An 11,441-nucleotide genomic window follows, 5' to 3' on the forward strand; every position below is an offset into this window, starting at 1 on the left:
CATTGAACACCCAATAAACAAGAAGTCAATGGAAGGACAAGTGCAAGACAACTCCATCAAGAGGAGGGCGCAGGAATTCCTCCCTGAATTTCCAAGAATTGACTACTGGTCCAACCTAGAAGCATCTATTAACAAGTTGCAAGAGACTATGGAGCAACTGAAGGAAGAACAGCAGAATCAGAACTGCATGCTCTGCAAATTGTTGAAGGAACAAGAGAAGCAGGGGCGTGAAATTCAAGAGATGAAACGCCAAAAGTTCTCCTCTCAAGCTGAGGGAGCATCCACTTCTCAAAATCAAGGTTGTTGAGTCCTAACTCTGTGAAAACCTCTATCATTAGAAGCCTATGTTTGCGTTTTTTTTGTTTTATTTTCTATTTATAATTTTTTTTAGTTAATTTCATCTTATATCTATATTTGAGTCTTGTTCTTAGTTCATAATTAATAAAATTTATGCCTTAAAGTTATGAATGTCCTATGAATCCATCACCTCTCTTAAAAGAAAATGCTTTAATCACAAAAGAACAAGAAGTACAGGGTTTCGAAATTTATCTCTGAAACTAGCTGAATTAGTTTGATGTGGTGACAATACTTTTTGTTTTCTGAATGAATGCTTGAACAGTGCATATGTCTTTTGAATTTGTTGCTTTGAGAATGTTAAAATTGTTGGCTCTTGAAAGAATGAGGAGAAAGAGAACTGTTATTGAGGATCTGAAAAATCATCAAATTGATTCTTGAAGCAAGAAAAGCAGTGAAAAAAAAAATATTTTTTCGAAAAAAAAAAAAAAAAAAGAGAAAAAGAAAGGAATAAAGTTGTGATCCAAGGCAAAAGAGTGTGCTTAAGAACCCTGGACACCTCTAATTGGGGACTTTAGCAAAGCTGAGTCACAATCTAAAGAGGTTCACCCAATTATGTGTCTGTGGCATGTATGTATCCGGTGGTAATACTGGAAGACAGAGTGCTTTGGGCCACAGCCAAGACTCATACACTGGCCATGTTCAAGAATCAATATACTTAACTAGGAGAATCAATAACACTATCTGAGTTCTGAGTTCTTATAGATGCTAATCATTCTGAACTTCAAAGGATAGAGTGAGATGCCAAAACTGTTCGGAGGCAAAAAGCTACTAGTCCCGCTCATCTAATTGGAGCTATGTTTCTTTGATATTTTGGAATCTATAGTATGTTCTCTTCTTTTTATCCTATTTTGATTTTCAGTTGCTTGGGGACAAGCAACAATTTAAGTTTGGTGTTGTGATGAGCGGATAATTTGTATGCTTTTTGGCATTGTTTTTAGTATGTTTTTAGTATCTTTTAGTTAGTTTTTAGTATATTTTTATTAGTTTTTAATTAAAATTCACTTTTCTGGACTTTACTATGAGTTTGTGTGTTTTTCTGTGATTTCAGGTATTTTTTGACTGAAATTGAGGGTCCTGAGCAAAAATCTGATCCAGAGACTGAAAAGGACTGCAGATGCTGTTGGATTCTGACCTCCCTGCACTCAAAGTGGATTTTCTGGAGCTACAGAAGCCCAATTGGCGCGCTCTCAACGGCATTGGAAAGTAGACATCCTGGGCTTTCCAGCAATATATAATAGTCCATACTTTGCCCAAGATTTGATGGCCCAAACCGGCGTTCAAAGTCACCTACAGAAATTCCAGCGTTAAACGCCGGAACTGGCATAAAATTTGGAGTTAAACGCCCAAACTGGCATGAAAGCTGGCGTTTAACTCCAGAAAAGGTCTCTACACGAAATTCCTTCATTGCTCAGCCCAAGCACACACCAAGTGGGCCCGGAAGTGGATTTTTCTGTCATTTACTCATTCCTGTAAACCTTAGGATACTAGCTTTTACTACTTATAGGATCTTTTGACATTGTATCCGTACCTTATGACCTCATAACATTTCTTACACGTTTCTTTCCACAGTATGAGTCTCTAAACCCCATGGTTGGGGGTGAGGAGCTCTGCTGTGTCCTGATGGATTAATGCAATTACTAATGTTTCTTATTCAATCATGCTTGCTTCCATTCTAAGATAATACTTGTTCTTAATCCGGATGAATGTGATGATCCGTGACAATCATCATCATTCTCAACCATGAACATGTGCCTGACAACCACCTCTGTTCTATCTTAGATTGAGTAATTATCTCTTAGGTTCTTTAATCGGAATCTTCGTGGTATAAGCTAGAACTGATGGCGGCATTCAGGAGAATCCGGAAGGTCTAAACCTTGTCTGTGGTATTCTGAGTAGGATTCAATGACTGGATGACTGTGACGTGCTTCAAACTCCTGAGGGCAGGGCGTTAGTGACAGACGCAAAAGAATCACTAGATTCTATTCCGGCCTGATTGAGAACCGACAGATGAATTCTGCTATGCTGTGACAGAGCATATGCAATCGCTTTCACTGAGAGGATGGGAGGTAGCCACTGACAATGGTGAAACCCTACACACAGCTTGCCATGGAAGGAGACTTGCGTGTTTGAAGAAGAAGACAGTAGGAAAGCAGAGATTCGGAAGATGGAGCATCTCCAAAGCCTCAGCCTATTCTCTATTACTGCAGTACAAGTAACCATCTCATGTTCTTTTGCTTTTGACAATCAATCCTGATAATTTCTGATATCCTGACTAAGATTTACAAGATAACCATAGCTTGCTTCAAGCCGACAATCTCCGTGGGATCGACCCTTGCTCACGCAAGGTATTACTTGGACGACCCAGTGCACTTGCTGGTTAGTTGTGCGGGATTGCAAAAGTGTTATTGCAATTTCGTGCACCACTTCTTCAAGCAATTTTCCATTTCTGTTTAAATCTGCTGCACTTATTTCATCTTTTACTTTTCTGTTTGATTGCTCCTTACATTCTCTTGTTAAATTTTAATTCCCAGCACCCAAGTCCTTTTACTTTTCATGCCATTTAATTCTTATGCAATTGTTCCAAGTTCTTCTTGCTGCTTGCTTTAATCTCCTTGTTCCCATTCCCCTTTATATTTTCATGCAATTTACTTTTCTTGCAATTTAAGTTTCAGTTATTTTACTTTCTTGTTATTTAAGTTACTTGCAACTTTACTTTCTGCAACTTTAAATTTTCTGTCATTTACAATTCGGTTGGCTACACTTCACACAATATCCCTTCAATGTTAGCTTGACTAAACTAATCACCCACTAAAATTGCTTGATCCATCAATCCCTGTGGGATCGACCTCACTCTTGTGAGTTATTACTACTTGATGCGACCCGGTATACTTGCCGGTTAGATCTATGTGTTTGGAAAATTCGTTTTCCACAAAAACACCATCATTGAGATCTCCCCTCTAGAGAGATAAGAAATATCTTAGAAAGTAGTTACTTGTTTAGATTTATAGGTTTTGGTACAATAGTTGATACGCCCAACCTCTAAGAAGTTGGGTAGGTGTGAAGGAAGCCTAACCTCTTATGTAAGCCTCTATTCTTTTTAAGTCTGGCTTTATTTTTTGGATTAGGGTATGAGCAATTATTATTATTACTATTTGTTTGTTTGTTTGTCTTTTAATAATGAGTAGATTCGATTTTTAAATATTAATAATAAATTTATATAATATAATGACTTTTATTATTGTGTTTATATTTAATAATATAAATTTTTATATTATGTTGGTAGATTAATTATATATGTTGGGTCTTTTTTATTTATTTAGTTAGATTTTCCCTATATCTATCCCACTCTTGATAAAATGTTTAAAAGAGTAAGTAGTTTTATTGGTGATTTTTTTTTGAAGCACAACAAGCTCAACACATTTAAGTGGAGCAAACATACAAACATAAAAACATAAAAACAATAAAACAGATAAACCACTCTCCTGGCCTTTTCGGTATTGCCCTCAACCACCAACAGGATCCCTGCCATTCCACTCAGTGTAGGTGGACAATGTCCTTGTTTGAATGATGTCAATGTTTACTCCTTGATGATTAAAAATTATGGCATTACGTTCCAACCAAGCATTCCAAATCACTGCAAAGAACGCCGTCATCCACATCTTCTGCCCTTGTCGTCTGTTGGGCATGGCACCCCAACTCTCAAATAGCTCTTTAAGGGTTCCAGGAATCACCCACTCCCTACCAAAGGACTGCAACCAAAAGCATCACAGCTGCCATGTTACCTCACACAAAAGGAATAAGTGCTCAACAGATTCTACCTCCTTGTTACACAAGACACAAATATTATACCCATTAGTAACAACTCCTAGTCTAGCTAACCTTTCCTTAGTCTTAACTCTACCAACTAGCACAAATCATCCAAAAAGCTCAATTTTTGGGGGTATCCAGCCTCTCCAGAGTGCACTTATGAAGCTATAGCTCGTGATCTCATTTGGCAGCTCTCTGATTGTATGATCTGCATAAAGGACTTCGTAGAAAAGATACCTTTATTATCAAACTTCCACACAACGTTATCCTCGCTCTCAGATGACAGCTTCACTGGCCCTAACCGCTCATGTAGCTGATGGACAAGTTTTAATTCCCATTGGAATAAGTCCCTCCTCCATTGGAAGTTCTAGATCCACTCTATCCCATCACAGAACCTATAGTCCCCAATGACAGCCCCTTGTTGTCCTGATATAGAGAAGAGTCTTGGAAATCTCTCTTTCAGAGGACCACCCTGAACCCAGTTATCTTCCTAAAACCGAGTTTTCCTACCACTACCTACCTCCATCGCCAGTCCACTAACCATTTTTTCTCGGACCCTTTGCTCTTTGACATTCAGCTGACATATGTCTTTCCAAGGCCCCCCTTTCACCGGTAAAGACTGAGTTGCTAACATGACAGAAGGATTCAACTTGTTGCAAAAGCACACAATCTTTTTCCACAGCGGGCAATCCTCCTTTGAAAAACGCCACCACCACTTAAACAAAAGTGCGGTATTCCGAAGAACGGCATCCTCAACCCCCAAGTCCCCAACCTTCTTTGGAGCTTGGACCAACTCCCACTTAACCATCGGCATACCATTGGTTCCGTCCTCCTTGCACCACAGAAAGTTCCTTTGCAATGCAATCAGCTTATCCGCCACCGTCTGCGACATCTTATACAAACTCAAGTAATACATTGGTAGGCTATTCAGTACTGTTTTATTGGTGATTTTTTTCCATTCTAAGTCGAACTTGTTCTGAACCATCTTAAAACAAAATATTTAAATTTTTAGATAATAAAATGAGAATCCTACATATTTTTTCAATAACACTTTTGGTTAAGTCAGACCCGATGTTGTTAAAAAAAAAAATTAAGTTGTTTACATAGCATATAATTAAATACTAGTTTAAATTTCGGCCAATCTAGTTACCCTAATTTAATAATTACCTCTACATCATGTACCCCCAAAACTTTTGTTTGTTATGGCTGGACTCATGGAATCAACCACATTCAAAATTCACCCCTTTCTCTGTATCTTATATATGTCATGTAATCCAGTGATAATGATTCTGTCTCTAAACTTTAAGCATCCAAATGTCAATTTGATTAAAAACAATGTCATTAATTATTAATTGTTTTGTTCATTGTTTACTTGTTCCAACAACCATAGCATGAAACATTGTTATATATGTTGGAAAACACTCTGTTCGTTTCTCAGCAAAGAAAAACTCCAACCACAACCCAACAAAACCGCTCTAACAAAGTGTGCAACAAGATAAAAGTTGCCCATTAACGTTAGACTTATCAAATTATCAATCATCTTTAATTTCTTCGTTCATTCATTGCCTTATTACCATTTTGCTATAATGCATGCTATGTCTAGACTTCAATCATAATTGGTCTGAATAGTAGTTCAATACTTGGATTTCTTTTTAACTGAAGAGTTTCATTATTGTATATGGAGGAAGAGGCACCACTATCTCTAAGGGTAAACTCTAGGAGAAGCAGGACTATGGTGCTCCCTATGGAGATAGACCCGCCTATGCCTTCAAAAGAAGCAGTTACAGTTGAAAAGAAGGAAGTGAAGCATTTCATGAAATGGGTTTCTTGGTTGATACCAACCTTTGTCATTGCAAATGTGTTTGTGTTCATCATCACCATGTATGTCAACAATTGTCCCAAGAATTCATATTCCTGCATTGCCAGGTTCCTTGGCCGTTTCTGCTTTCAGTCCTTCCATGAGAATCCCCTTCTTGGGCCTTCCACATTCACGTGAGCTTTCGGTCATGCTTATTTGATTTCTTCTTTTGAATACTTTTTTTTTCCAAATAAATTGGACAATTCTAAATCCTAGCTATCACAATATTTAAAAGAACATGCACCATATTAAGAGACACATGAATTAATATATGCGCTAAGCTTCAGCTGCAATACTTGATTTACTTTGCATCGAATTAAGAGAAAATACAGGAATAAACTTTTAGTTAGTTAATATTAATTAATTTTCTCTTTTTCAACTCTAAAATTTCTTTTATTTTTGAGAATTTAGAATTTAGAATTAACTCAATTAAGAGCTTATTATTTAGGGTCTTGAATTTGAATTTTTTTTTGGTGACTTTTTTTTTTTAAATTTAAGATAAATAAAATAATTTTAAAAAAATTAATTAACGTTTATCAGAAAAAGAAATTGGCTCTCTAACACTAGTCTTAAATTAAATTATTGTTATTTGGGACATTTTAATTTGTTTTGTTTTCACATTATTTATCATTCTTATTTGTTTTATACAAAATGCTTTGTTGAATTATCAATTATAACCTTAAATTAATATCAAGTTACTGTAAATTGTCATGATGTATTTTTCATATTTAAGATGTTTATTTTTAAAATAAGAATAGTTTGTAAATTTACTTTTTTTCATAATAACTTTTTATTTTAGATTTCTTAACATGTGTAATTAGATAAAACGACAGATAACTTGAGAATAGACGAATAACATTTAATTTTATAGAATTGTATATTGTGACTAAACAACTAGTTAATTTTCAGGCTAGAGAAAATGGGGGCTTTGGACGTGCAAAAAGTGGTTTACAGAAAGCAGGTTTGGCGCCTCATCACATGCATATGGTTACATGGAGGGGTGTTCCACTTATTGGCAAATATGTTTGGTATTATAATCATTGGAGTTCGCCTTGAGCAAGAGTTTGGCTTTGGTACGTGTGACTAATTAAAAATGAATTAAAAAAAACACACACACACACAAACACACACACATATATGTATATATGTATGTATGTATTGAGTGATTTGGTGGCTTATATTTTTACTTACATAGCATTTTTGAATCACCACAATATAATTTGATTAGTTAAGTAAAATGAACTTACTCAAGTGAGTGACTAACACTTTGTAAAGCTTTCTAAGAAAGTGCAAAAGCACAAAATTTTCATTTTTGGTAAATAAAAAAATATGTGTTTGTATTTGTAATTTTTAAAAGATAAATATATTTTTAAAAGCATGTAAGGTAAAACTTTTTAATATAGATTATATATTTATCAAAATTAAAAAGTCTAAATAATTTTATATATTAATTAATTTTTAAATTTAACTCATACATTTATGTTGTCTATTATAATATTTTTAAATTTTAAAATCCGTTTTACTAAATGTAATTATATTATTGCTATTTGTATTTATTAAAAGTCATTTTTAATTTGATTTATCAAATATAGATGTTATAACTTTTAAAAAATTATTTTTTAAAAATTATTTTTTATAAATTACTTTAAAAAATTTTTTTTGCCAAATTAAATCTAAAAGTAAGAAGGTTACACCTGCAGTTTTACAAAAAAAAATGTATCTTATTCAGATGGCTATGACTTAATTAGAATGAATTGATAAACATGGTATTCTCTGGGTTTGATTTTTTTTTTAAATAATTTTTGTATTTCTTTTATAAGAAGTGAAGTATTTAAGTAGGTTAAATATTGAAATATTCTACTAAGATCAAGATATATTTTAAACTCCAAAAATACTATAAAAAAATTAATATATCATCTATTAAAATAGTTCTCATATTAGCAATAAAAATAAGATATTCTCATTTAAATATAAGACCATTTTTTACTAATTATGATATGCTTAGTAAAAATTTTAAATAATGACATCCAAAATCTGATTTGAGCAGTGATATGTGTCATCAATGATCAAAATTCCATCAAAGATTATTCTGATTTCCTTTTTGATAGAGAAGGAATTATTATATTGGAAGCATTTTAAGTGCACCGGGAGTACTGGTACACTAGTTGTTTTAACCATTGATCTGAATTATAAAAAATATATATAATATATATTAATTAAAATCAACGGTTAAAATAATTAGTGCACCGGTGCTCTTTGGAGCACTTGAAATGTTTGACAGTTTTGCTCCAAACTCATTTATAATGCTACCATGGTTGAATGTATATGTATATTTGCAGTGCTCATTGGGTTGCTATATGTCATTTCTGGATTCGGGGGTAGTTTGGTCTCTTCACTTTTTATTCAACAAAACATTGCAGTTGGTGCTTCTGGTGCACTTTTTGGCTTGCTGGGTGGCATGCTCTCAGAACTCATTACTAATTGGTCTATATATGATAAGAAGGTGCTTACTATACATATATATTATGGAATGAAACACTTAAAATAAAATGTTTGGTCTCTAATATTATATGTTGGTTCTTAATTAAATTAGCTTACATGTCTTATGCAAATTGTTACAAGCCACAACGATTTAGCAATGAGGGTGCACATTATATAAATCATTGTAGCAAAATACGATATACAAAAATAATAGTGTACACGTTTATTATTAAATCATTGTAGTTTACAACAATTTCATATAACATGTATGTAACTGAATTCAATTCAGAATAAACATATAATATTAAAATCCAAACATTTTATTTAGGTGTTTTACCCTTTAAACGAAAACAATTTATTCTTCTTTCAAATATGTACCATTTTTTTAAAATTTTATTATTTTGTCAAAAAAAAAATCAGGTGATATTTTCTTTTCTAGTAATTCCCCTGTAAAATGAAAATAAAAAGAGGAAAAGTGCGAAAAATAGTAAATGAAAAGTGAAATATGAAAAGAGAAAAGTTGATGAGGATAACCGGATAACTTTGAATACTTAAATTTTTCAATAACATTTTCAGTTTATATAATTAATTAAACTTGGATCCTTAATCATTTGATATGTGCAGATAGGAGCTGTGTTGACCCTTGTGTTTGTGATTGTTATAAATCTAGCAATGGGGCTTCTGCCACATGTGGACAATTTTGCTCATATTGGAGGCTTCCTTTCAGGGTTTCTTCTGGGATTCGTGTTTTTGATCCGCCCCCAATCGGCATGGGTTAAGCAACAATACGCTCTCTCATCATCACCAAATTCTCCGCTATCCATTAAAAAACCTAAATTCAAGAAATATCAATGCTGCTTGTGGGTTCTTTCCTTGCTCCTCCTAATTGTTGGGTAAGCTCAAGTATAATATAAACATGTTTTAAGGATTTAAATGTTTAATTGAAATTTAACCAATCTTAAATAAAATGTGATAAAATAAAAGCACAACCAATTCATTAGCTTTTTTGGTTTTTGACTGACTTTTCGTAATCCGTTTTTACTTTAAATCAGATCAAACAATTGCTCAATTCTTAATTAATCTAATCGAATGACCTAGTCTAGTTAATTAATTTTCCATATATGAAATTTTTGTTTTTTTTTTTTGTTTTTTTTTTTCATATATGAAAGGGTACTTGAGCGAGAAACATATCTTAACCTTGGTTGATGCTTTTTTTTATCTTAAGCCAGAACCTAAAAGCATGCTAAACCTACCAACATCTCATATAAGAGAGCATTTGAAAAAAAGAGATGAAAATAGAAAAGTTTCAATCCCAAAACAAGAACTGAATGATGTCGTAGTTATCAAGTATAATAAATGCTAGCAATCAAGTATAAGGACAAAACAGCCCTCAGTGTGTTGTAGACATATTAATTGCCTTATAATGAAAATCAATTTTGTGCATAACCGAATTGCAATCACAAATACTTGCTATTCCTTTTCAGTCTTTGTTTATGTACTGTGTATGTAAAAATTAAAATTGTTTACTTGATAGGTTCACTTTAGGCTTAGTTACACTTCTTCGTGGCGTTAATGTAAACGATCATTGCTCCTGGTGCAAATATTTGTCTTGTCTTCCAACTTCCAGATGGCACTGCAACGACACTCGAATTAAAAAACCTGCATCTTGTACGGTACGCATTTTGGCCCAAATATTCATCTTTTAATGTTTTCGTGAATAACATTACTCCATCTGAAACTTAGATTGATATAGGAATTAGTTTACTAATTCCCTTCAATAAGTATTGGAAATTTAAAATTTATTTTATGCATACATTAATTTGTTGGACAAATGACAAATTTTTTAATACAGTTTTTATCTACAACAGATTAATTTTTAAATTGAAAAATACGATAAGATAAAAAAAATATTCCATCATAGGTAAAATGTTATGAACCATTCTTTAGGTGTTCTAGATCTGAACTTCGAAAATTCGATATAATTTTATTTTTATTTGTGTGTATTAATGTTGTTTAAATGGCATAAATGCAGGTAGAAGAGACTGGTAGCGAATTGAACATGACATGTTTAACAAATGGTATATCCAAGCCATTTTATTTGCCAGATCCAACCTATGATCGAATTACAGAATTATGTAAACAGATTTGTCAGTAGCTATTGACAAAAGGGATGGGTTGAAGTGACATGGATTTACTTTATTATATTTCAGTTCATTTATTTATGAAGTTATCCTAAGTTCAATACTTACGTAGACAATATATATAAGTCCATCACCGGCCTTTAACAATTTTAATGGAAAAACAAGTGTGTCACACTCATGAAATTTAAGGTTATTCATTACAATAACTGTTACGGCCTGACCCAAAGGGAACCTGAGCCGACCCGACCCACTAATTATCCGACCAAAACGGTCGGGTAATGCGCCCATACCCGATTCGAACACGTGTCCGGGACAGCTGATCACCACAGCTGTGCGAAGAAGTTTTGCAGAAAGAGGGTCTTGCCCTTGTGGGACCCGCATCTGACACAGTATATAAGGAGAGGGTCCTACCCCTCCCCCAAGGTACGTCACACATTCCACCTAACCCATTCCTCACCTGCACACTAACTGACTAGAGCGTCGGAGTGTCTTTGCAGGTGACACCCTCTCCTTCCACAACGAGAGCTCGGCTACCCGGTAGACCAGATCCAAGCACGATCGTGATCGAAGCGTTCCTAGTTCCACATATTCCACCCGAACCGTCCGGTAACCGCACAACCGAACATTGGCGCCGTCTGTGGGGACGCCTAAATGGACGTCGTGCCGGGCGCCGGAGACCAAGGCCGAGGAGCTGGTGCAGAGGGGGCAGCCTCTGTCGCCTCGCCAAGAGGACGGCGAAGGTCCCTCCGACAACGCACTGAACCACATACAAGGACGCGACCCTTCGGAGGAACTGG

At 34.4% G+C, this 11,441-nt stretch overlaps 1 protein-coding gene across 2 annotated transcripts; it reads left to right on the forward strand.

The window, feature by feature from the left end:
* The first annotated feature begins 5,711 nt into the window (after positions 1–5,711).
* Positions 5,712–10,792, forward strand: LOC130976710 (RHOMBOID-like protein 2). 2 transcript variants are annotated; one of them, XM_057901632.1, is made up of 6 exons: positions 5,712–6,156; positions 6,932–7,095; positions 8,362–8,525; positions 9,128–9,396; positions 10,038–10,176; positions 10,536–10,792. In XM_057901632.1, exons 1-6 carry the CDS (start codon positions 5,843–5,845, stop codon positions 10,656–10,658), a joined length of 1,173 nt encoding a protein of 390 aa, XP_057757615.1. In that variant the 5' UTR covers positions 5,712–5,842; the 3' UTR covers positions 10,659–10,792. The 2 variants fall into 2 exon arrangements, with proteins under 2 accessions (XP_057757615.1, XP_057757616.1); XM_057901633.1 differs by having other exon boundaries at positions 8,443–8,525.
* Positions 10,793–11,441: the final 649 nt, after the last annotated feature.

Source organism: Arachis stenosperma, chromosome 4, assembly GCF_014773155.1.
Source record: "Arachis stenosperma cultivar V10309 chromosome 4, arast.V10309.gnm1.PFL2, whole genome shotgun sequence".
In the NCBI taxonomy this organism is placed as follows: domain Eukaryota; kingdom Viridiplantae; phylum Streptophyta; class Magnoliopsida; order Fabales; family Fabaceae; genus Arachis; species Arachis stenosperma.

Coding starts and splice junctions, on each gene's coding strand:
- LOC130976710 (XM_057901632.1), top strand. CDS start 5,843: ATGGAGGAAGAGGCACCACTATCTCTAAGGGTAAACTCTAGGAGAAGC. Junction 8,526..9,127: donor GGTCTATATATGATAAGAAG/GTGCTTACTATA, acceptor TGATATGTGCAG/ATAGGAGCTGTGTTGACCCT. Junction 10,177..10,535: donor AAAAACCTGCATCTTGTACG/GTACGCATTTTG, acceptor GCATAAATGCAG/GTAGAAGAGACTGGTAGCGA.